This window comes from Helianthus annuus, chromosome 16, assembly GCF_002127325.2.
Source record: "Helianthus annuus cultivar XRQ/B chromosome 16, HanXRQr2.0-SUNRISE, whole genome shotgun sequence".
NCBI lineage: Eukaryota > Viridiplantae > Streptophyta > Magnoliopsida > Asterales > Asteraceae > Helianthus > Helianthus annuus.
In genome coordinates this window covers 200,707,138-200,731,944 of record NC_035448.2, presented here as the reverse complement: position 1 = coordinate 200,731,944, position 24,807 = coordinate 200,707,138, and the positions used below count along the sequence as shown (strand labels likewise).

The 24,807-nt window shown below is 35.4% G+C and overlaps 2 protein-coding genes across 2 annotated transcripts; both read right to left on the bottom strand.

The window, feature by feature from the left end:
• Positions 1 to 2,979: 2,979 nt before the first annotated feature.
• LOC110915472 (calcium-dependent protein kinase 28) lies at positions 2,980 to 9,375 on the bottom strand. Its single transcript, XM_022160178.2, has 11 exons — positions 8,246 to 9,375; positions 7,137 to 7,267; positions 6,992 to 7,033; positions 6,524 to 6,635; positions 6,321 to 6,399; positions 5,590 to 5,886; positions 5,408 to 5,523; positions 5,227 to 5,334; positions 4,702 to 4,764; positions 4,064 to 4,237; positions 2,980 to 3,436 (listed from the first exon to the last, which is right to left on the bottom strand). Exons 1-11 carry the CDS (start codon positions 8,642 to 8,644, stop codon positions 3,320 to 3,322), a joined length of 1,638 nt encoding a protein of 545 aa, XP_022015870.1. The 5' UTR covers positions 8,645 to 9,375; the 3' UTR covers positions 2,980 to 3,319.
• Positions 9,376 to 17,135: 7,760 nt separating this feature from the next.
• Positions 17,136 to 21,968, bottom strand: LOC110915473 (naringenin,2-oxoglutarate 3-dioxygenase). Its single transcript, XM_022160179.2, has 3 exons — positions 21,529 to 21,968; positions 17,914 to 18,342; positions 17,136 to 17,589 (listed from the first exon to the last, which is right to left on the bottom strand). Exons 1-3 carry the CDS (start codon positions 21,907 to 21,909, stop codon positions 17,305 to 17,307), a joined length of 1,095 nt encoding a protein of 364 aa, XP_022015871.1. The 5' UTR covers positions 21,910 to 21,968; the 3' UTR covers positions 17,136 to 17,304.
• Positions 21,969 to 24,807: the final 2,839 nt, after the last annotated feature.

The window sequence follows — 24,807 nt, the reverse complement described above, 5'->3', positions numbered from 1 at the left end:
ACCGGCTACCCCAACCCAAACACTCTTGATCGAACCCGCTACCCACACACACTTGATCGATGGCCTCTTGGACACACGAGGAAGAGCTAGCTCTTGTCACGAGCGTCGTTGACGCAATGAATGGCCGCCAACCCGGTGAGACACGTTATTGGCCGGAAGCTTTTGCTAGCTATCGGCATAACGTAGGAAACGACCGGCACAATTTAAACGCGTGCCAACACAAATGGCGCGAGCTACGATCGAAGCTCGATCATTTCAAAGCCTACTACGACAGCGTCCCGACCGGTGAGATAAGCCACGAAGACCGGGTGGCGGTGGCGAACCCATCGAGTTCCGGGGCAAGGAGCGCAAGCCGTTCGACAAGCTTGCCCTTTTCGAAATCTATCTAACGTTCTAGGTTTTTTTTTTTTTGTAATCCTTTTTAGGCTTTTTTTTATTTTGTAATTTTTTTTTTTGTAGAAATTTGTAATAATGTTTAGGAAATTTTAATAAAATTATAGGCTTTTTTTTTTAAATGTTGTGTGTATTTTTTTAATTTTAGATTTTATTTTTATACACATGGCCATGCCACGCCGGGCTAGCCATACCCTGCCATACTCCACGGATACGTCACTCGGCAGCGGGGTGGCTCGAACTCCATGTGTCAACTCATGCCCCAAACCTCCGCCCCATCATACCCCTCGTTCTAAGATAATTGGGTAATTGGTTGGTTTATCATGTATTCCACGAGCTTTAATTTCCCTTGATTATAATGATGTCCACTTTATTCTTGCATTGAGAGTAGCCACACAATTCCTATCAATCTTATGGAAACCCGGGTCAAGTTATTCTACAAATGCTTCTAATTGTAAGAAGGATTTATAGAGTGACAAATGTCCAATAACCTAAAACTAAACCCACTACATTACCACCAAACACCTAAACACCCACCCCCACCCCACCACCACCCAAAAACCTAAACCCCCCCCACCCCGGCAAAAAAAAAACTATACCTCACCCAAAAAAACCCCCAAAAAACCTAACCCCCCCCCCCCACCCCACCCCCTAAAAACCTACCCCCCCCCCCCCCAAAAAAAAAAAAAAAAAAACCTAAAAAAAATCTAAAAATCTAAAAAAAAACTAAACACCCACCCCCACCCCCTCGGCAAATTTTTTTTTTTTTTTTTTTTTTGGGTGGGTGATGGGGGGAGGGGGTGGGGGTTTAGGTTTTTGGTGGTGGTGGATGTTTAAGGTTTTTTTTTAGTGGGGTTTTTTTGTGTAGTGGGTTTTTTTAGGTTATTGGACACTTATCACTCTATAAATCCTTCTTACACTTCTTACAATTAGGATCCTTTGTATTTGATCCTAATCCATGGAAACCCAATATTAGTTAATTAAATTCAGCCCTTGTTAAGTATATATAAATATTTATCAACTATAAAAAAATTGACAATAATAATAAATAAACAAATTCATTCGTTGGTCAAAAGTTTAGTAAAGGTACTCCAATTTAGCTAATTGTCTCTTAAAACCTTTAAAATAACCAATAAAAGTAACCTAAAAGCTACTCAAAAGTGTAAGGAAATATTTATAAAAACATGTATAATTTAGACTACATCAAAGACTTCTATATGTTTTCAAACGACGATTATCAGATTCAATAATTTATAATTACATCCTAATAATCGTGGAGTATGGGAATATCAATCACAGTTAGGATGTTTTGATTGTTGGATTAACAATGCCGAAACTGCAAGGCAATCCCGAGTATAGCGCTAAAGAGAAAGCTCACATGGTCGCTAACAAGGTACAGCAAGGTACACTCAATACTGGTGTCTCCATTGTTATCTTTGATGACCTTAAGTTTTTTTTTTTGGAAATCCATTTGTGTTGTAGGTAAAAAGGACAATGTTGGTTGAGTAGCATCAAAATATCTCAATCTGAAAATGTCCAACACCATTCAGAGAGATATTCAAGCCCCCTAGGAGTTGGAAAACATATGTTAAGTAAAACAAAATTCTGAAACATACCATATTATTAGAGTAATCAAAGTACACAACTACATATTAATGAGAGTTATGTACTATTTAAAAGGTCAATGACTTATGATGGCTATAACTATAAAAAAAAAGTCTGTCTATGACCATTTCACCATTTGTGACTGATTTCAGTTGTCTCTTAAACCCTCTTCGCAGCCAACTGTTGAAACCAAAATAAGTTGCGCTCAAATATAGCGAACAAAGTTGCCATCTTAAATTTAGCAGCCGAAAGATTTCATTAATCAATTTATTGACCGATTTTGGAAATGAATTTGGTTTTTAATTGTGGTACCGGCGCACTCCCTTTTACTTATTTGGGAATACCAATCGGCGAATATGAAAAGAACCACTTTTTGAAGGCCTGTTGTGGAAAAATTCAAGAGAAGACTTTCGGGGTGGAAAGTGAGACACCTATCCCTTGCCGGTAGGGTTACCTTGGCGAAGGAGGTCCTTGCTAGCCCTCGTATTACCTCTCCTTATTTCCTGCCCCTAAACCGTTTTAATGCAATTGGAAAATCAGGTCCGCTATCAATTCTGGGGAAACTCCGGCAACCCACCCGTCCGTAAGTACGACGGTGAAATTACCGGTAAAACTCGTTTGGCTCAAGAATCAAACCCAGGTTTCCCTAGGTCTTTCTATCATCGCTCATAAGTGGCTCAATCTGCACCAAATAGGAGTTGAACTTACATATCCCAAGAGAAATGCAAGTTTTCTACCACTTGATCTAGAGATCGTTGGCTTAAAAAAGAATAATAAAAAATAAAAACCATGTACTGATGAGAGTAAATTGTATTGCCCATGTGGACCAATCAAAGAAAGAGTAAGATAGAAAAATAAACCATTTATTTTCCAACTTAACCATTATGTACATTGTACATATGACTATGAATTGCTCACGGCTTTTAACATAAATATTGATGCTTTTAACATAATATTGAAATATTAATGAAAGCACGCCTACAATAGTTAAGTATTGAATTTTCGCATTATATAGACATATATTTACATGTTGTTACTCTCATCAAACTACAAAAAGAACACCTTTTACGCACTAGGAAAAAAATTCACACCACCCCCAATATTTTGGCCAAAAAAAAAATTCACACTAAATCTTATCTTCACATGAAGTACCTCATTTTTTTCTCATTCACTACTAGCCCATGAAAATTTAGCTCAAAAAAGAGAGCATAGTAAAAAACATTGCAACTTTATGTAAAAGAAAACACCGCGTTTTTCTCCTTTATGGTATGAATTAGCCGAAAGGCGGAACAAAGTGGCAGTAGGGCTCGTGACGATTCTTTCAACTCATGCTTGACGTTCTTAATAGCTTGCGGAACTCCGGGAGACTGATCTTTCCATCTTTGTCCACGTCGGCTTCCTCTAAAAGCGGATATATTGACCCTCTTAGACCAGTATGCTGCAAAATCAACAAAATAGAGAAAAAAAAGGGTCAAAGAAAGAGATTTGCAGCTTCTAATTTAACACGATATCTATACTATATAATAAAAGAAACCTAACCTATGAGTGACACGTGTTATTTATTGGAGCTATCTATTGTTTTTTTTTTTCCGCCTCTCTCCTACTTAATTATGAATATTTATTCTTTTTAATAAGAAATAATCATTATATCACATAATTAGTTAGTGATAAGATAGAACAAATAACAAAGTACAACGTTATAATTAATAAATACTACATCAAAATTCAATTTTTAAAGACATGTTTTGATAATTCTATGTGTTAACCGATTAAATTACATTTTATTCAACTTGTGTAATACACCGTTTTATTCAACCTTTGTAATACACAGTTTTATTCAACCTATGCAACACACGGGCTTTATTTAAGATATAACTTTTTTTTATCACTTAATATATAACATTTATATTTATTCAACCCGTGTAACACGCAGGTTTTAACCTAGTTAAAAGAATATATGAATGTTTTAACAACTAGTTTGATCTTGATGAAAAAATCAACAAAAAGGAGAATATATGCATATGATTTTGAAAATAAAAAATGTGGGATGGATGTTTGAGCTTACTAGTTTGAGTTCATCTGGAGTTATATATCCATCTTTATCAACATCGAATTTCTCAAAGGCAGCTTTGGTCATTTTCTGCCATTTTTCGTTGTTGTGTTCCTCTAACTGGTGAACATGAAGAGTAGCGGCTACAAACTCGGTGAAATCCACTAACCCGTCTGTGTTGCTGTCAATCTGTGTCAAATCATTTACAATAACAACTTGAGTGAGGGTGTTTAGTTTTAAATGTGATCATATTTATAGAGTTAATTACTGTTTTCGTCCCTGTGGTTTGTCAAAACTTAAAAATCACTATTTCAGTCCACTAGTTTAAAAATTGTGATTTCAGTCCCTGTGATTTCACTTTCGTAACCATTTCAGTTCACCTCGTAACCATTTCAGTCCCTGTGCTTAACAGAATAAATGGATTGAAATGGTTACGAAAGTGAAACCACAGGGACTAAAATGGTTACGAAAGTGAAACCACAGGGACTAAAATGGTTACGAAAGTGAAACCACAGGGACTAAAATGGTTACGAAAGTGAAACCACAGGGACTGAAATAGTGATTTTTAAACTAATGGACTGAAATAGTAATTTTTGACAAACCACAAGGACGAAAACAGTAATTAACTCTATAAGAAAAGTTAGAAAACGTACAGCTTGTAAAATCTCCAACACCCGCGAGTCTTTCATCTTCCACGGAACATCCTTAGCAAGAGCCTACCATAAACCGCACAGATAATTGCATAAAATAAAAAATAGATTAAATGACAAAATGGTCCCTGACATTTCAGTCCAAAAATGAAACTTTTTGTAGTTGGGCCCTTGAGGTTTCATATTTGTTGCCATTTTCATCCAACTGGGTTAGAATTTTCAGTTAACTTCTCCCCTTTTTCTCGTTTTTTCTCTTTTAAATGAAGGGCGTAATCATCCTTTTATGTCATAATATATTTTAATTAAATGAGGAAAATAACAAAAAAGTGGAGAAGTTGACAGAAAATTGTAACCCAGTCTGTCAATTGGATAAAAATGGTAATTAACAAAAATGAAACCTCAGAGACCCAGATACAAAAAGTTTTATTTTTGGACTAAAGTAGCAAAAGCCGCCTAAACTCAGGGACCATTTAAGCATTTTACTTAAAAAAAAATAACAAAAAGTAATGTAATGTAAAGCAAACAAACCTGTCTCATTTCCTCAAGGCTAATAGAACCATTTTTGTCTACATCAATGGCCTGAAATTGATCTTTGAGATCAGATATCTCTTCTTCATCAAGTGTGCTAGCCAATGCCTATTGTCACATCAAAATATAACCTTTTATTAGCTACGATCCAACACGCGAGGGATCAAAAACAAACTCTTACCCGTAGAGCAATTTGTTTTAGGCGACTATATTTCACAAACTCGCGCATGTTGGATAGAACAGAAATATCAAGAGGAATCATAGAAGCATTTCCATTTTCTCTAACCCATGGATGTGCTGCACAAGTTTTATACATCAATTTATATCTCAAAAATGAATAAAAAAAATATACAAAAAACATACATAGGGCCTGTGCGGCGGTGAGTCTTGCTCGCGGATTTTTCACGAGTAATTTCCTTACAAAATCTTTAGCACTATTGCTAATACTGGGCCATGGTTTGCGCCTAAAATCCGGCTTATTTCTTAACACTTCTCTAAAAATGCCATCTTCGGTTCTATCCCAAAAGGGTCTTCGCCCACACAAAAGAATGTATGTGATCACTCCAATACTCCAAACATCGGATTCCGGGCCCGATCTACGCTTTAATACTTCAGGGGCAACATAATAAGCACTACCAACAATATCTGTAAACCTCCTTCCTGCATTAGTTACACAATTTTCCATCAAAAAACACAAGATATTATAAGACCATGTGTAGTGGTTTAGCCAAATAACGCCCCCACCATGGGGCATTATTCGACACGTGGCAGTCCAGTCAGCATGGGACGTTACTGCAAAAGTGGCGTAGTGGGAATAATGCCCAAATAATGCCCCTTCCAATCATTAAACAAAAAAAAAATATTAGTTTCTCATTGGTGGGTCAAACCCAGTCAACCATTACACAATACAATTGTAGGCGTTTTATATATAACGCTTGGGCAATTTTTTTTCAAAAATAATGCCCCAAAACGCCTAGTGTAATTTGGGGGGGGGGGGGGGGGGCGTTTTTTTCAATTTTTTTCAAAAATACCGCCCCACTACGGGTGGTCTAAGTGAGATAATTATTAATATGGACTTTGGTATTGTTACTCACCGGGTCGTATAAAGTCTGATAGACCAAAATCCGTAGCCTTCAAGGGCGAATCTTCTTTCGGGGATTTGAAAAGAAAGTTCTATAATTCAGAAGAGTCAAATAATCAGTTATAGTAAAATGGCTCATAAGAGTGATAGGGTAATATGGTAATTTCAGCTCGAAAAGATTCACTTTTAAAAAGAAGAGTGTTGAAATTTATAAACCTCGGGTTTCATGTCGCGATGTACCAAACCATGTAAATGACATTCGGCTGCAACTTTCAACATCTGCCTTACAACGATTGCTGCGTCTTTCTCTGTGTAACGGCTTTCTTTCCTGTAAAAAGAAAAAAAAAATATTTTAAATTTGTTGGTCGTTTTATATCGTATAACAAGAAACAAATATATCATAACGGGTCCAATATTGTATATAAACATTGTTTGACCTAAGAAGTCAAACAGGGTGGTTTAGTTTCGAAACTATAGATGTGATGTAACCTTTTTCGAGGCAATATAATGACGTGTGTTTAATCCAAACGAAACACTACCAGTTAACGAAATCTGGCTTTAAATTATTGACAAAACCTGTATCTATTCTTAATCTGGAAAATTTAAGTTTTGACCGCAAAAGTCAACATATACAATTAGAGGGATTGTATTTGTATTTCATGTTCAAAAGATTAGAATTCTTACTTTGACAGAATCCGGTCCAGCAACTCACCACCCTCGCATAACCTGAAAGACGCGTTTTAAAGTCAACTCCCGCATTTATATGATTTTACAAAGATATAAGGTGATTAAAAATGGAATAATAAAGCAAATTGTTAGCAAAACTTACTCCATGACAATATATACAAAGGAATCATCTTCAAATGCATTGTAGAATGTAACTACATTCTCGTGACCGTTTAACGCTTGTAAGATTTTGACTTCTCGTTTAACATCTTCAACAGCAATCGGAAGAACCATCTGTTAGAAAAATTCAAAAAAGGTTCTTAGAACTACTTATTTTTTGTAGTTTGTTGTATGAACATTATAGTAATCTACCACAAATTGGAGCTATATTAGAAAGAAGACAAACAAACAACAAAAGCATATGCGCGCTACCAAGCACAAAGTCTAGACACAGTGGCGGAACCAGAAATTTTCAGCCAGAGGGTCGCAGTAAAGCTATTCTTTTACATTCACTTCATTTATAATATCTAAGATAATATGGGGTGCCAAACTACAAGAAAACGAGTAAACGAGGCAACTTATAGACATTTTGATAGGTCAAAGACCCCTCTAGTAATATCGGTTTTGATTCATTATTTGGTGACATAATTGTGATTATCCGGCAAATCACACTAGAAAAAGGTACTATAAAAAATATAGAGTTAAATGCCATTTTAGTCCCTGTGATTTGAGTCATTTTGCCAGTTTAGTCCAAAGGTTTCATTTTTCGCCTGTGGGTCCAAAAAGGTTTCACCGTTGCCATTTTATTCCACTGGGTTAACTTCATCCATTTTTTCTGTTAACGAGAAGGGCAATTCGGTCATTTTATATGTATCTGTTAACTAGAAGGGCAATTCGGCCATATAAAATGACCAACTTTCCCTTCTCGTTAACAGAAAAAATAGATGAAGTTAACTCAGTATGCTAAAATAGCAACGGTGAAACATTTTTGAACCCACAGGCAACAAATGAAACCTTTGGACTAAACTGACAAAATAGCCCAAACCACAGGGACTAAAATGACATTTAACTCAAAAATATATATGAAATCAAGAACCAAGAACATGGTCATCAAATGTTTCATATGGCTCAAAGTTCTTGCACTATACACCGAAATTCGTTATAGTGTGCACAATTTCACATATCAAAACGATGTCATCAAACACAAACTAGCTAAAACCAAACATTCAACATAGGAAGAGAATAAAAACACCAAATTCATACGAAAACTACCTTATTCTTATCAATTTTCTTGACAGCAACACGATCTCCATTTGCTTTATCAACCGCAGCATACGTATACCCAAACTGACCATGCCCCAACAACTTTCCAGTGGTATACCGTTCATAAAAGTCCTTAAGATACCCGAAATCCGTTCTTTTCCCACAAGGAATCACCTTTTGCTGTCGTTTAGGCGCAGCCCGGACCTTCGCTTTATGTTGATTATAGTAGTTATTCTGTTTTTGACGCGGATCCCTCTTCTGATCTTTTTTCACAATCAAATTGACATTACACCCACCTCCATCATGCTTGCCAGGAGGCTGCTTTTCACACGGGGTGGTGCCACCGTCAACCGAGGGGGTCGTGCTGCTGAACCCACTAATCTTTGTGGTCGAAAAACAGATACCCATCTCGTCTTTTGATCAGAATGGATTAAAAATTGAATCTTTGATCAAGTTTTTTGGTTAAAAATGAAAACTTTCTTCAGTGTTTCACCTATTTATGAAATCAAGAATGCAGGCAGCTGAGGCAGGTGAAAAAAACATATACCCATATGATCTATGGACCAAAATGAATGAAAAATCAAATCTTTGATATGGGTTTGAGTTAAAAATCAAGTATTTGATAAGTGTTTGTGTTAAAAATCAAATATGTGATATGGGTTTGTGTTAAAATCAAATCTTTGACATGGGTTTGTGTTAAAAATCAATTCTTTCTTCAGAATTTCAGCTAATTATGAAATCAAGAATGCAAGCAGGTGAAAAAAAAACAGATACACATGTAACCTATCAATCAAAACGAATGAAAAATCAAATATTTGATGTGGGTTTTTGTCAAAAATCAATCTTTAATATGAAATGAAGAATGTGGGAAATAATAAAAAAATGGTGGAGGAAATTGTGTGGTAGATTGGTGGAAAGAGGGGTGGCGGTGGTGGTGGTGGTCAAGAAGACTTTTTAGGTGTTGAAGAAGAAGAAGAGGACCCTTTCCTCAATAAATTTGATGTTTACAGCTTCAAATCGTGTGATTTCAAGCAGCATGAAGAAAAAAATATGTCGGAAACCCCCAAAAGATTGGGGGCCAATGAAATTTGGTCTACATTTCTTTCGTGTATTCATACAATGTTTCTAGAACAACTACCCATTAAAAGAGGGTTTGTTTGGTTCAAGATTCCGTAATATGCGGTGTTTGGACGTGCAATGCAAGAAATCAATTTGGGTGACTGAATGAATGATTATAGAGAGTTTTGTAATTTATGTTAACACCATTTAGTTTTTTCTTTTATGTTAACACTGTTTTTCAGACAACGTCTTTTGTCACAAAAGTTGACGAGTTCTGTATTTTACGTTTCAAAATCTTACACTGTATGTTCTTTGTGTCTAACTTAATTAAATTTTAGCGTTAAGTTAGGTCATGTGTGTTACACATGAGGACATGAGGGTAGTTTAGTACTTTCCATATTCTTGTCATTTCCTTATTTATTTTATTTTAATATATATATATATATATATATATAGGGTCATGATTTAGAGAGAACGAGTGAAAGTGTGATAACGGTGAGAACGATTATGGACCGTCAGATCAAAACAATCTATGACCAACATGACGCGGTGACGTTTACGTAAATAACATCACTTTTATTAGTGTGGCGCGCTTCCATAAGGGCAAAAAGGTAAATGTTCATATACAAAACACATCAAAGCCTGACTGAAACATATATACTTCCCAGAGAAACCTCCCCAAAACCAACGTAAAACGCGAAAACCCTAGAAAACGCGAAACAACAAAAACTATGGCGTCGAAAGTTCAAACCAGATCCAGAGGAAAAAAACATAGTGAGTTAACTTCGATTTACATTGTGCTAGTTTATGCTGCTTTTGGCGTTCTAATTTTAACAAAATTTGCAGTTTCCACAAGTGTGGAAGGGGAAGGGCCATCTGCTCCAAAACGCCAAAAAACTAACGAGCAACGAAAGAAGACAACAAGAGGACATGGTACACAATGTTACTTTTCGTGATGTAAAAATACACTTTGATACTTTGTTGCCAAACGCCAAAATTTGTATCGTTTGTTTAACAATGTATGAGAACAAATTTTACATATCACTCATGTGTTACTAAACGCCACAAACATGTATCCTGTCATAGCTTTGTTACTAAACGCCAAAAAATGTATGGTTTCTGTTATAAACGTCATTTAACTGTTATTGTCTTATTCAACATCTATCATCTCTTATTGATTTATAAAATGCCATAAATGTATCATAGTTATGTTAAATTATACTATTAAAACTCCATAAAATAAAACGCCATGAAATCATTTTTTATAGGTGAAGAGAGGTTAAGATTGAGAATAAATGTCCATACTGGAAAGGCCCAAAACGCCAATAAGAGGAAGGTATTAAGTCAGAATGTTGAGGTTGAGGAAGAACCATATCATGAGTTCAGTGGGGCTAGGATCTTGTCAAGAGTGAAACCTACAAACTTGACTGCTTGGTTTATGAATCTAAACGAAAATCAAAGACAGACAGTACACCAAATGGGGTTTGGAGCTACACTAAGGTTGAAAATAGACACCGTACCGACAATGCTTGCATACTGGTTGGTTGAAAATTACAATGAAAAGACAAACACCCTAAACGTTAGCAACCATACCATACATATGAATGAAGAATTGATAAACTCTTTAACGGGTATACCAAATAGAAGGTTGCCCGTGAACATGAAAAAAAGACCAACAACTAAATACCAGGTGGTGGCTGAGTGGAAAGCACAGTTCCAAGGGTTGGGCTAGGTTAACAGACCAAGTGTGAAGATATATTTTGATAACGTTTTGCCTATGATGCATGGCTTTGGGAGAGACTTCTGCCTAGATTTTCTTGTAGCATTCTTCACTATAATGGGGCATGCAACTGACAATGCAGTCGGCAACAAACAATTCTTGCATAAAGTTACACCAAACGTTCAAATAAACCAAATGAACTGGTGTAGTTATATCATCCAATGCTTGCAACACGCCAAAACCGCATGGGTTCCCAAAAAGCATTACACAGGGCCACTGATCATACTTGCTGTAAGAATAAAATTTCACTATTCATTTGTGTGTCACTAAAACGCCAAAAAATATCTGTCATTTGAAAAATCTATTTTGTTACAGCTTGCCTTGGTGAACGATGCTTGCAATAGGAAAAAATGGGACCGAAAAGAAGGATATCCAATTGAGTGGGTTACACCAGATACTCTTGAATTATTTGAGAGTGCAATGGCAAAACGCCTTGTGGGCAATGAAGTAAAAAGGAAAACAGTCAAAGAAGCTAAGGGAAGCAAGACCCAAAAAACAAGAAAAATGCAGGTTGTTGTTCATGATGAAGATGATGGTGATAATGTTGAGAATGAAGATGAAGATGATGTTCACAAGGTCGATGAGCATGCTGATAACAATGATGATGAGTTTGATGATGATGATGATGATGGTTTTGATCATGATGATCATTATGACTATAATATGCAAAACGCCATGCCCTTCAATGACGATGAAGAGGCTTCACTTCAAAGGATGGTGAATGAGGATAGAGAAAGCCCGGGAAATGATGTTTGAAGTTTCTACATCAGGAAACCATGCTCTTATCAGAGGAGTAACACAATATGACAACATTTTTGCTGATGAAGAAGAACAAAACAAAGAACCTGAAGAGGTATGTTGTTCAAATAATAAATTTAAAAAAAAACAAAAAAAAAAACACCATGATAAACAAAATCCTTTTTTTAATATAACAGGAAATGGCTGATAAATTGGATGGAGCATACAAAGAATTAGAAGACTGTTACAATAAAATGAGCACATTGTTAAAACAGTCAAAGTCTGAATACCCAAACAGCCTCCTGGTACACATTAAATACTCACAATGTATGACATTGTTGGAGAACACCTCAAAATTTGTTGATGAAAACGCCAAAGAAATGCCAGCTGAAAGAGAAGAAGATACACATGAAACTGAGGTTGAAAATGAGGTGGTACTAGGAGATGAAAATGAAGAAGAAGGGGAAAAGGAGATGGCTGAAACAGAAAATGCCATTGAAGAGCAAACAGTTCATGAAAACGCCAAAGAATTTGAAAATGAAGAAGAAGGAGAAGAAGGATGTGAAAATGAAGAAGAAAGGGAGAAGGAGATGGCTGGAATTGAAAACGCCATTGAAGTGGAACCAGTTGATGAAAACGCCATGGAAGTGGAAAGAGTTCATGAAAACGCCATTGAAGTTGAAAATGTGACAACTCGAGTTTCCAAGATTCCATTTTCGCATTTATTGCACGTTCACTGTTTGTTTAATCGTTTACTTACACAATTAGTTTGCTGTGAAACTGTAGCGTTTGATTCAATAAAGTATGTTGTGTTTGAGCATGGTTATGTGTTACTTATGAATGATTTGACAAATACTTAAATGTGCTGGTGAAACTGTAAATTGTATATCTTGTGCATGTAATATGTGATAGATAATTCTTTAGGGTGCTTAGTGCTAATAGTGAAACTTAAATCATTCTTAACCCTAATCCCTTTTCACTAATCATCACCCAAGAAACAAAATACGTACTTCCACTTCTCTGATCTTCTCTGGCAATCATCACCTTCATCATTGGAACAAGTTCTTCATCACTCTTGATTTCCTCGTTCGGAGGGTCTGTCCGATCGGCTGGCCTGTCCGATCCGCTGGCCTGTCCGATAGGCTGGCCTGTCCGATAGGCTGGCTTGTTCGACAGGCTGGCCTGTCCTGTCCGATAGGCTGGCCTGTTCGACAGGCTGGCGTGTCCTGTCCGACAGGCTGGCCTGTCCTGTCCGACAGGCTGGCCTGTTCTGTCCGATAGGCTGGCCTGTTCGATAGGCTGGCCTGTCCTGTCCGATAGGCTGGCCTATCCGATAGGCTGGCTTGTCCGATCGGCTAGCCTGACCAGCTGTGTTCGACAATTTGAAAGTTTTTCGGTGGTTTTGGTCGAGACGTTTGCTGGGACGCGTTAAACAACAGAAATTCCACCAAAACCGGCTTGTTCTATCGGCCGGGAATCACCCCGTTCCATCATAACTCGCCGTTCTTGGCGGTTTTCCCTTGTTTAACCCGAAATTGGTTGTTTCATCGCTAGGAATCAGATCTTTGACCAACACAACACTAAGAATGAATAGAAGGTCGGTTTAAGCTCCGATTCCACCGCTTTTGAATACTCTGAGAGTAAAAGAGTTGAAAGAAAGTTGGAAAACCATCCTTCAATCCTTTTATTCGCGTTTAGGTGTAGATCTGATGTGAAAATCTTGTTGATTCTTGTGGAAATCCTTTAGATCTGAGTTGTTCTTGGTGGAATGAGGCCAACACTTGAAGTTCATAAGAACTCCCAGATGACATCATCCTAGAACACCTCAAATCTGTTGATTTCACGGTTAAAAGTTGGAATTTGAAAGATAGAAAGGTGGGGGAATGCATATAGATCAAGGAAGTACAAGATTTGAGGTAGAAACTTACAAGAATCACGAGAAATTGAGAGGAAAGAGCCCCAAAGCGTGTTGGTCGAGTGAGAGCTCCACATCAAGGCTATCGATGTGAAAGTGGAGGTATTTATAGGCAAGAGAGGAGAGGAGGTGGTGCAGTGAGTCGGATAGGTCGGCTGTCCGATCGAACAGGACGGTTGTCCGACAGGACGGCTGTTCGATCGAACAGGGCGGCGCTCCGACAGAACGGCGCTCCGACAGGACGACTGTCCAATCGAACAGGACGACTGTCCGACAGGGCGGCTGTCCGACAGGACGACGCTCCGACAGGACGACGCTCCGACAGGACGGCTGTCCGATCGAAGTGCCATTCGATCAAACGCCTCCGGCGCTTTAAGTTTTGGCGTTTCGTTTCAATCGTTAAGCGTTGCGATAGTTTGGTTACACATTTTCATATATTCATATTATTATTTATTTATTTATTATAATGAATCACAAAAAGGGTCGTATATACGTATCTATATATCCAATATTCGGTGCGATGATCGAGTTACGCGTGCCTTCGAGTGCGTTCTTCGATGTGATGTGCCACAAGGATTATCGGGGCACTACTTGATCGTATTGCCGTCATCGTCACGATGGCTGGAGTCATGGTACTCACCCGAAAGTCCTTGCGAGCGTTGATGGTTTATATTTTGACACCTCACGGTTATCGAGGAGGGTAGATTAAGTCCTCACTTAACACCATCGTGAGTGTTATTATTTACGAAAAAAATAGCTTGTAATAGCGATAGAATATGCGTAATTATTCGGTTATACTTCGATTTAGCGATGTATCTGATATAGTTACATTATGATCCGAATCTCTGGTGTTAGGCGTAACGAGTATAACGAGTAGTAACAACGCACAAAAGTGCGGGTTGTTACATACTGGCCTAAAAAATATTGTCTGTCTAGGTGCTGGCATTGTCAGCATGTCTCTGGGTTATCCATTTAGTGTGCTAACTGTGCTTTGTGCATCAAGTTTGTCACTAAAGTTTGTGTGTAATAAATAGAGTGACAGTATAAAATGTGATGCATGTGTATGTATGTAACAGAAAACAGAAAACAGTTTAATCACAATTGCAATCAAGCACAGTCATTAAGCATAAATTAAATATTAATTAACTGTACGGATACCTGGAATTGTGAGGGTTGTCACATAGTATAAGGTTAAAACAAGTATGAAGAACATAAACCAGGTATAATTAAGTGTATGAATGTCGTATTTAAGTATCGTATACGATCAAAAGACGTTTTATGCGTAAGTTTCGTGTATTTGCAAGATTAACACATAGTTTCCAAGAATTAAGAATACGTGACGAATCTTTCACGAAATTAAACGTATGAGCGTGTATAGAGTACGTATAACACGAAATTAAAGCAATACGAGTTTTATTTATAATCCAAGTCTCGGATTTTACATCGATTATAACGAAAGAACGATTACAAGAACACAAGACTTCCAAAAATAAGTTTACAAGCGATGAGTTCTAAATATAGAAAGTATGAAAACGCAGGGCGTTACAATTCCATCCGATCATCTTCTTTAGCTGTACATGTCCGATTTGTAATGTGCACATATGTACATTCATAATATACTTCTAAAAAAGAAGTTAATGATATGGTTGTTCAACATGGTACATATGTGTACAACAAGTATCTGAGATGATTGCTCGGCATTGTACATATGTGTACATAACAGTCTCAACACATATATACGTATATGTACATTAACATGTCATATTCTTAACACGTATGTACATTATCACACCTATGTTTAGAACAAGTGTACATTATCACACAAGATTCATTATGAGTACATGAAGAATAATCATGGATATACAATTGTAAAAAAAAATTGAATATGTAATCCAAAAATAAAAAAATATGTAATCAAACGTTCTGTAAATAATCCATTCTTGCATGAATATGCAATTAAAAAATTTTATTATTTTGAATTAAGAGAGATGGAGAAGATAATTATGCAATTTAAGAAAACTACCAAAATTAAAATTGTAACTGAAATTCAATGATTAAAATAAAGATTTATAATTAATTTCTTGTATAATTACAATCCTACCCTTAACAATTAAAAAGAAAATCAATGGTTCTGATTAGTTCACACAGTTCACTATGAAGATTTGTTCACACATGAACCTAATCATATATATATATATATATACACACACACACACACACACATAGGGGAAGGTTCATTTAAGAAGAAATTTAATGTGAGAAGAAAAAAGAAGAAAGAACATATTAGTAAGATACTATTTCATTTATAACTCATATCATTCATTTTTCTCTCTTTAATTAATTAGTCAACTAATCATTAATTATCCTACATATAATCTACAAAACCTACACATATCAAAATTTCCCTACATATACCCTACACATTATAGAATTTTATCCTACACAGCCGAAACTTATCCTACACACCTTGAAAATTATCCTACACAACTCGTAATTTATCCTACACAACTAGTAATTTATTCTACACTTTAAATTAAGTTGTTTTTTTTTTTAATTTGGAAAAAGTATATATTTTGAAAAGGAGTTACAAATTTAATTTAGTTAGTTATTAAAGGGAAGAATACATATTAATGATTTATGTAAGTTTACAAATATACCCTTATATTAAAATTAAATGCAAATACTAAATGAAGTAAAATGAAGCATTTTTATTGGTTGAAACTTCTTCTTTTTTCTTCTTATAAAAAAATTCTTCTCATTTGAACTCTCCACTATATATATATATAGTTTACGATGTATGTGTATGTAACCCGTCGATCCATATATATTGTTTCAAATTTCTTTAGGTAAAGATGAGTAACTTATAAATAAAAGCAAGAATTATTTTTAAAAATTTACTTGGTTGATAGTGATTCTCTCAGTTTACAAATATAATACTGTTTTTAGTAATTTTTTTTCAATACATTATGGATAGTAGTTCTCTCAGTTTACAAATATAGTATTGTTTTTAGTATTTTTTTTTCAATACATTATGGAATTTTTTTTGTTGTGGTGGTTTTAAATTTAATCTTTTTTCACTGTCTAAAGAGGAGCAATTCATGTAATAGAGTTATACTTATAACTTTCAGTGACGGATCTGGAAAACTTTATAGGGGCAACGTTTCATATAAAAAGGAGTAACGAAATCAAAAAACATCAGATTTTCCAAATTTTAAACTACATCCGGAGTGTCAAGGGGTAGTGGAGTCTAACCCTAGTAACATGCTAGGTCCGCCCCTGATAACTTTAATCTTAATAGATAATACTAACACCGCAAAGAATCATAAATATCATAATAATATGTAACATGCTAGGTCCGGTCCGTCCCTGATAACTTTAATCTTAATAGATAATACTAACGCCACAAAGAATCATAAACATGATAATAATAGAATTAGACAAACAACAACTCAATGTGCTTAGCATGATTTACATGGCTCAAGAGCTTTATTATTTTACCATTATAGGACGTGAAGTTATTCTTATATGACATAAAACCAAGGCAAATATGATTTGCAAAGGGGAAATCACAAGTTTCTAAGCAAATATATTTTCGATCGGTTTCACTTTCTCCAAGTCTTGTTTTTCCTTTGCTAGCTTCTTAAGACGCGCCAACTCTAGATCGGTACTCATCTTTTTCTTGTACATCTCCATGAAAGTTATAGGTTTTTCCATTATCGATTTCTCTCCTTCATTCACCTTCAATGGATATACGACTGCTTCTGGTGCAGGGTTTTGAAACGTTGCTATGGATAGCCGACTCGTGTTTGAATTGACAACGGCTTGGTGGTCCGCGTTCTTGAACCGCCCATTGCTCAAATACTATCTCAAACCCAAGTTTTGTTAGTATCAACTCAAAATGTGATAATAATTTAACAATAGCTAAATTTGATCATTAACAAATAATTATAGGATGAATGACAACATATTTCACATTTAGATTATTAAACACAATATTAAAAAAAAAACATATTTTTGTTTCATACCAATCATAGTAACAATGTGGTAATTTACCCGCAGTCATTTATTTAAAAAAAATATATATGTTGTTGTGATTGGTAAAACATAAATAATCTACTAATTTCAAAGTATGTTTATTATTATTTATAACAAAATTAAGTAATTATTCAAACAATCAACACTTACATGTCCATGATCACCAAGATTAACTACGAAAGCACCTTCGATCGGTTGAACTGTGATCCAGGTGTTGCCACCATCACGCGTTGCTTGAAGGCCACCGACCTGGTCTTGAAGCAACAAAGTGATTGTTCCTGGATCCGTATGTCGTTTGAGGCCCAAGGTTAAGTCGGGTTGGGGACACTTTGGGTAGTAATTGACCACCACTTTTTGGTCCATATCAACACAAGCTTTTGTTAAGGCCTCTTTTTCAAGACCCATTGCCTCAGACAACACCTCTAGCAACTTGCAGGCCAAGCCCATCAACTCCTCGCTATACTTCTCAGTAACAGCCCTCCACTCTTTGGGAGTATCAGGCCACCTGGAATAGTCTCTTGCTTTTATTGGGTATGAGAAGTAGGTTACAATCTCCCTCCAATCTTGCACCGCCTCTCCCTACAGTTAAAATAAAAATAAAAAATAGTTATGGTATATATACGTAACAAAATTTCAAGACTTTTTAAGTTTTAACTGTGTCCTCACGGCCACAATAAAAATAAAATATGGTTATTAGTAACTATACGTAAAAAAAATAATTTTTATTAAGTTTTAACTGATGACGTAACGGCGTAACATCTGTTTTGGGCCTGACATTTGAGCACAGCCCAGTTCGATTCGGTCTAGACTTAGGCCCAACACCCTTCTCTTGTATAACGGTGTATAGGGTGCATGACTAAGATGGGGGGAAATTTTCACCCACCTAATCATATTAAAAAAACATGATTGGTTGAATCAAGTCCCCAACGGTCAAATCAAGGCATTCATGCTTCTCCCCGCAAGCGGCAACATTTCCCCGTTTGTTCTCCACCCCACACGGCATACATTGGTGGCGGCGGTGTTTGCCGAGCGGCAAAGGGGCTTGCCGCGACCACCCGTACACCCTAATGATTCAACCGTACTTGATTGACAAGTTTCAACCTTCAACTCATGTGATGTTGAATAACTTGAATTAAATTGACATTTTATGGTGGTCCATAATAGACTTTAACATCTACAACATTTCATTTTACTAAAAAAACAAATTATTATTATTATTATTATTATTATTATTATTATTATTATTATTATTATTATTATTATTATTATTATTATTATTATTATTATTATTATTATTATTATTATTATTATTATTATTATTACCAAAAACACAAATTGACGTCTTTGAAGATTTCTAAATAGAAAATATACGTTTTCCGTCTTAAAATGGTTAAATCTTTGTTATGTAACTATTGCAGCGTCGTAGTGTTAATTACTGCCAAACAACGATGTTTTTAGATAGATTTTTTCTTAAATATAGTAAAAAAAACTCATGTTTTCCAAATGAGTACTTGTACTTTTCTCGAAAAAGAATGTTGGAATTTAGTTTTTGTTACATATTTTAAACAAATTTATGTTTTCATCTAAAACAACACGTTTCCTCCATAAAAATTTACGATTTTTATTATAAAAATTACCTTACCTTTAAAAAAAATTACAGTCTCTTATTTGTTCGAATGAATGAAAAATATTGGAAAGTTGCTTCGAAGAGTATCTTTGTTCTTATGTATTTCTTTGATAGACTTTAATCCGCTTCCTAAAAAATACTCTCATTGCTCAGGTTTAAACCTGGAATCTCATCCAGTCCCCTCTAAAAGACATATGAGTATATGACTCTATCAAATGAGCTAGACCACATTGGCTCTAACACTCTTAACCCTCCGTTCCAAGGCCGGCTCTTAGGCCGGCCAACCTGTGCCGTTTCTCGAGGCCCAAATTTTCAAAGGGTCTGAAAGATTTTTATAAGCTTTTATATATATAGTAAATTATATATTTAATTTATGCATTCATTTGTTGTACGTAAAAGTGTTGGTGTTGGAGTGGAAAAAATTGCTTCAAAATAATAATGTAGAGGTCTCAGGTTCAAGCATCGGCTCCCCACCAAGTGCTTTTTTTTTAATTCTTTTCCCGTTACCATAATTTTGGGCTTGATTTTTTTATTTCGTCCGGGGTCTAAATTATTTCAAGAGTTCTCGAAGACGGTTCTGTGCCTTTCGTTAGAGTATGATATATTATTTTATTCAACACTTTATTGCACAACATAATCATTTAGGTTGGACAAATATAATAAATAAAAAGTAGGCAAGCTTTAAAACAACCATTTCCGAAAGACATGTGATGTCTGTTTATTGAGTGTTCACGTATCTTGAATGTAACCACAAATTCTCCTTAGTTAGGTACGAATTGCGTAACAGTTACATCATGAATCATAAAGTTATTAAATAATATAAATATACAGTAAAAACTCTATAAAATAATACACTTGGGACCACCAAAATTTATTAATTAAAAGAGTTATTAATTAATCGATAAATTAATAATTATTATTTATATATTAATTAATATTTTATTAATTTATAGTAGAATATTTAGTTTACAAACACCTTTCAAGCTTCCACTTAATTATTGTATACAATGCATGTATATTAAATGAACGGTCCAATTTGAAAGAAACCTTCAATCTCCCACCTTATTATGTTTCTTGTGTTCAATGTATCACTTTATGGACATTAAAAATATTTTCTATATAAATACAAGATTAAAATAGGTTAACACAAACAAATCATACACACAACATGGCTTCCCATCTTAAAGGTGTGGAAAAACAACAATGACAGACGAGATTCGAAGAGCATTTTTCAAGAAACCTTCATAAATCATTCATGTAATATGCTATATATAAGGAATTATTAATTTATATTTTATATGGGGTCTAAAGAAATTATTAAAAATGTATTATCTTCTAATTTTAGCGAATTATTAATTTAGCACCCTATCTCCGAGTCGGGACCGGCAAAAAATATTATCTTAGAGAGTTTATTAAATAATCGAGTATTAATTTATCGAGTTTTTACTGTAAATATAAATATAAATATACATAATATACATACATATTATTAAATTTATCAGTTTACATTAATAAAAAAAGTTTTGTTAAATTACCCCATGTATCTTAAACATACCCCTATAAATAAAAACATTGAGATAATATGACTGATTTAATAGAAAAAAAAGGTCTTCTGTAAATATAATAGGGATGGGGTACGTTTATCACTATGGGCCTCATTATTCATTGTTCACCTAATTGATTATTTTTATTATATACCATGTTTTAAAAACAGTTAAATAAATACTGTATGTTTGATGTTACCTATAAGTTATATTAACATAATACTGATTTGATTGTTCAGTAGAATCAATTTTGCAAATCGTACAACAAAGATCAATTTTTTCCACTTTTTTCCATGTAACTTTGAATCAACGTAGGGTCTATGAAGTTAAACGAAAAAGTACTAGGAGTAATTAAGCATTAACTATATACTTTGAAGCATGTACGTTGGGTCTATGCAAACGTTAAACAAAAAACTACTAGTAGTCAATAAGCATTAACTATTTAATTGAATCCGATAGCGTCTTAGCCTAGTGGTAGTGACATTAGATGTTTATTATCACTAAAATGATACGGGTTTAAATCCCACGAAAAGATATATATTTTTTAAAAGTAGATTTAGAGGTGTGTGTTTGCCGTTCAAAAATCCGTTTTACCTGAAGGTGGCTAGAGACGATGAAGCCGCCTTTCTTCCCACCGGTCATATCAAACCGGAGCTTCTCTTCCGTGGGCAACTCGAAGAACTCTCTAGCTAGCCTCGTCATCTCGGACAACAGTTTCGTGTCGACGCCATGATCCACCACCTGAAAGATCCCCCAATCCTCACACGCCTTCACGATCTTATCGCAAATCTCTGCCCTACGAGATCCGAAACCATCAACACTACTACCATCGACATCATCAATTCCTTTAAGTGAGATCACCGGAATCTCGCTGCTGAATTTGTTATAAGGCACCTTTGGCCGCTCGTCCTCATCGCGGACGAACCGGTTTTCGTGCAGGGAAGTCTCGTCCCATTTCAAAGATACCGGCGCCATGAGTGTTTGTGTTTGTGTTTGTGTTTTGTTTAGTTAGATGGGGACGTATTTGTAGCAATGAAGTGATTTGGTTGGTGAACTTCAAGGCTATAACCACCACACGTGACCGGGGGTTATATGGCTTTTTTTGGAGAATAGATGGAGTTATATTGACCAACTACTAGTCAATAAGTAAGAGCAAATTTTATCATTGTTGCGTTTTCGGCATAAAACCATGTGAAGTAGCACTAATGTGATACCTCATCAAAAGTGAAAGTTTGTATAAAAAACAGAAAAGTAAAACCAAACGAAAAGTAAATGTAAAAAAGTTGAACCACATACACAAAACGTAAAAGATAAAAAAAAAACACAATAATTACGTTGATCCAGAACCCTCGCATTGCAACCGGGAAAATATATGCGTAAAAATGTTGAACCACACAAGCACGTTGCGGGGAGCTAACTCGCAAAATTTAGACCGAAACGCAAAATGAAGAATTTGTAAAAGATAAATGTATATGGGGCCGAAGTTGAAAGTAAAAAAGTGTTGGTAGTTAAATTGTAAAAGATGAAAAAGTAGTAGGAGTAAAAGTAAAAAAAAAAATTAAAGATAAAAAAAAAACTTTGTCATGCATACCCATGCTAAATGTACAACCTTTGATTGTATTCCAAAGTTGGTTGTTGCAACGAGAATTTGGTTGGTATAGGTTCGTTTCGTTACGGTATTAATACGGTACCAACATTTGGTATAGCATCAGAAAGAGATAGTATAAAACCATGAAAAAATAACTTCGAAACGTCAACATATATAACTTTATATAGGAATGTCAAAACCTTGGAAAACGAAAGATGGACATCGTTGATAACCTTCGTGATTTTGATGATGATATTGATGATGATCCATGTAACCTGCAGTAACCGTATACATCCACATCATTACTAGTCGGTAACCTCATAGATAATTTAAAACATATATATACACACACACATATATATATATAGAGAGAGAGAGAGGAAGGTTAACGTACATTACGGCTTAACGCACATCACGTACGACAGGTAATTACGCACGTTCATTTTAAAATCACGCACGTTATAACTCAAAAATCCAAAATCACGCATGTTGAAACACAATAATCACGCATATTGAAAACATTAATCACGCATGTTATAGAACAAATCACGCACGTTGTCGTACGTGAAGTACGTTAAGCCGTAATGTACGATATACTTTTTCTATATATATATATATATATATATATATATAATTTAAACGACATATCGCATTCTTCCAACGTGAGATAATCTGTTCGTTTATTCTTCCGAATTCAATCATTTCATCCCGGCTTCAAACCTTCGAAGAGCCAACAATATCTTACTTGCACTATTATTTCATTCTCAAAGCAACATGGTTAGCACCGTTAATACCCGTATGTATTAAAACCACGTATACATATGTACAAGTCTAATTCATTCATATACATATTATATAATTCCCATAGGTGTATACATATCTCTATATCTAAATCTTACATACATCTTACATTCTAACATAATCAGACATACAAATCCTAGCCACAAACATCCATACATACAAATCCCGTACATACAAACCTACACAAGTATTCATTCTTAATCATTCCCACCTATGGGTTCCATCAACTAACATACAACTAAATCCATGCACACATGCTTACATACTTATTTTGTTCCTACACATACTTGCATACACGCTCCATTCTTACTCGCACCTTATAAACACTCTTTGGTAAGTTTGCGGTACATTTTGGGAGCTTAAATACAAGTCCCATATTCACCCGTACCTCACATAACTATTTTGTAAGGTTAGGGTGCATTTTAGAAGTTTAATGGGACTTGGGGATGGGTCTATGGGGATCGAAGAAAACGAAGAAATGGGGTTTCTCGGCATTGACAGGGGCGTAGACAGCCACTTAGGGCATCTATCACCCCTATGGCGTCGGCGACTTCAATCTAGTGCGTTGACAACTCCACCTGCAATGCCTGTGCCCGGGTTTCATTCTTTTGCGCGTTTCGACCCCTGTCCGCACGTGTAAAATAACATTTTTCCAAGGTCCCAAATCATTCTAACACTAATCCCCTTGTCCCCACAACCAAATTCCACAATTTATTATACTGCATTTAGTTTTATTTTTTGGCCCGTTTGCTTCGACCAAGCGATTTCCGGCATAGTGAACTACATTTGACCACTACAACGATACTTAGCTTAGTACTACCATTATTTATACTTTCTTATATGATTCCAAATATTCATACATATAAACTCACATTATCTACTAAGAAGGGAGTCAGGAATCACTTACCTTGAGCGTCCGTATTCGTGCTTGCTTCATTGCCTCCTCTTGACCCGTTAGCCTCCCGTTCTTGAGTCTACATTGACATGATTACTATCCTTACATGCCATCACATTAACATCCTTGTTAGAATATGTGATAATACATATTATCAATCACATTTAACTAATGTCTTACATTTGACTTTCATTAGTCTAAGTTCTAACGACACAAGGCATGGACTATCATTCACATCATTTCAAACCCACTCAATTCCACATGTCATCATGTATAACACATATTGATCTAACAAGTAACACACAATCTCTCTACACTTACATTGGTGTCAAAAAAGCCTAACCATGCTATTCATACATTGTTGACTTTCAGAAAGTCAACTATCTATCATATGAACTTTCAACTTATACTCATACATCTATGTTATTATAGTAGGCTATACAAATAGTACCATATTCATTTCATACTCATGTAGTGATATGCGCAAAATGTAACATATAAATGATATCAAAAAGGTATAAAATCAACCCTTTTATGTACTAATGTTGGAAAAAGTATGTTTCGTTTTATACTTTTGATTTTCAGGATT

Bases quoted from the DNA above. Each gene is read 5' to 3' on its own strand.
- LOC110915472 (XM_022160178.2), bottom strand. From the start codon at position 8,644: ATGGGTATCTGTTTTTCGACCACAAAGATTAGTGGGTTCAGCAGCACG. The intron at 7,034-7,136 runs GTAAGTTTTGCT...CGCGTCTTTCAG, and splicing joins TTTGTATATATTGTCATGGA to GTTATGCGAGGGTGGTGAGT. The intron at 5,524-5,589 runs GTATGTTTTTTG...AAACTTGTGCAG, and splicing joins CACCGCCGCACAGGCCCTAT to CACATCCATGGGTTAGAGAA.
- LOC110915473 (XM_022160179.2), bottom strand. From the start codon at position 21,909: ATGGCGCCGGTATCTTTGAAATGGGACGAGACTTCCCTGCACGAAAAC. The intron at 18,343-21,528 runs GTAAAACGGATT...TTTTAACTGTAG, and splicing joins TCGTCTCTAGCCACCTTCAG to GGAGAGGCGGTGCAAGATTG. The intron at 17,590-17,913 runs GTAAGTGTTGAT...GGTTTGAGATAG, and splicing joins ATCTTGGTGATCATGGACAT to TATTTGAGCAATGGGCGGTT.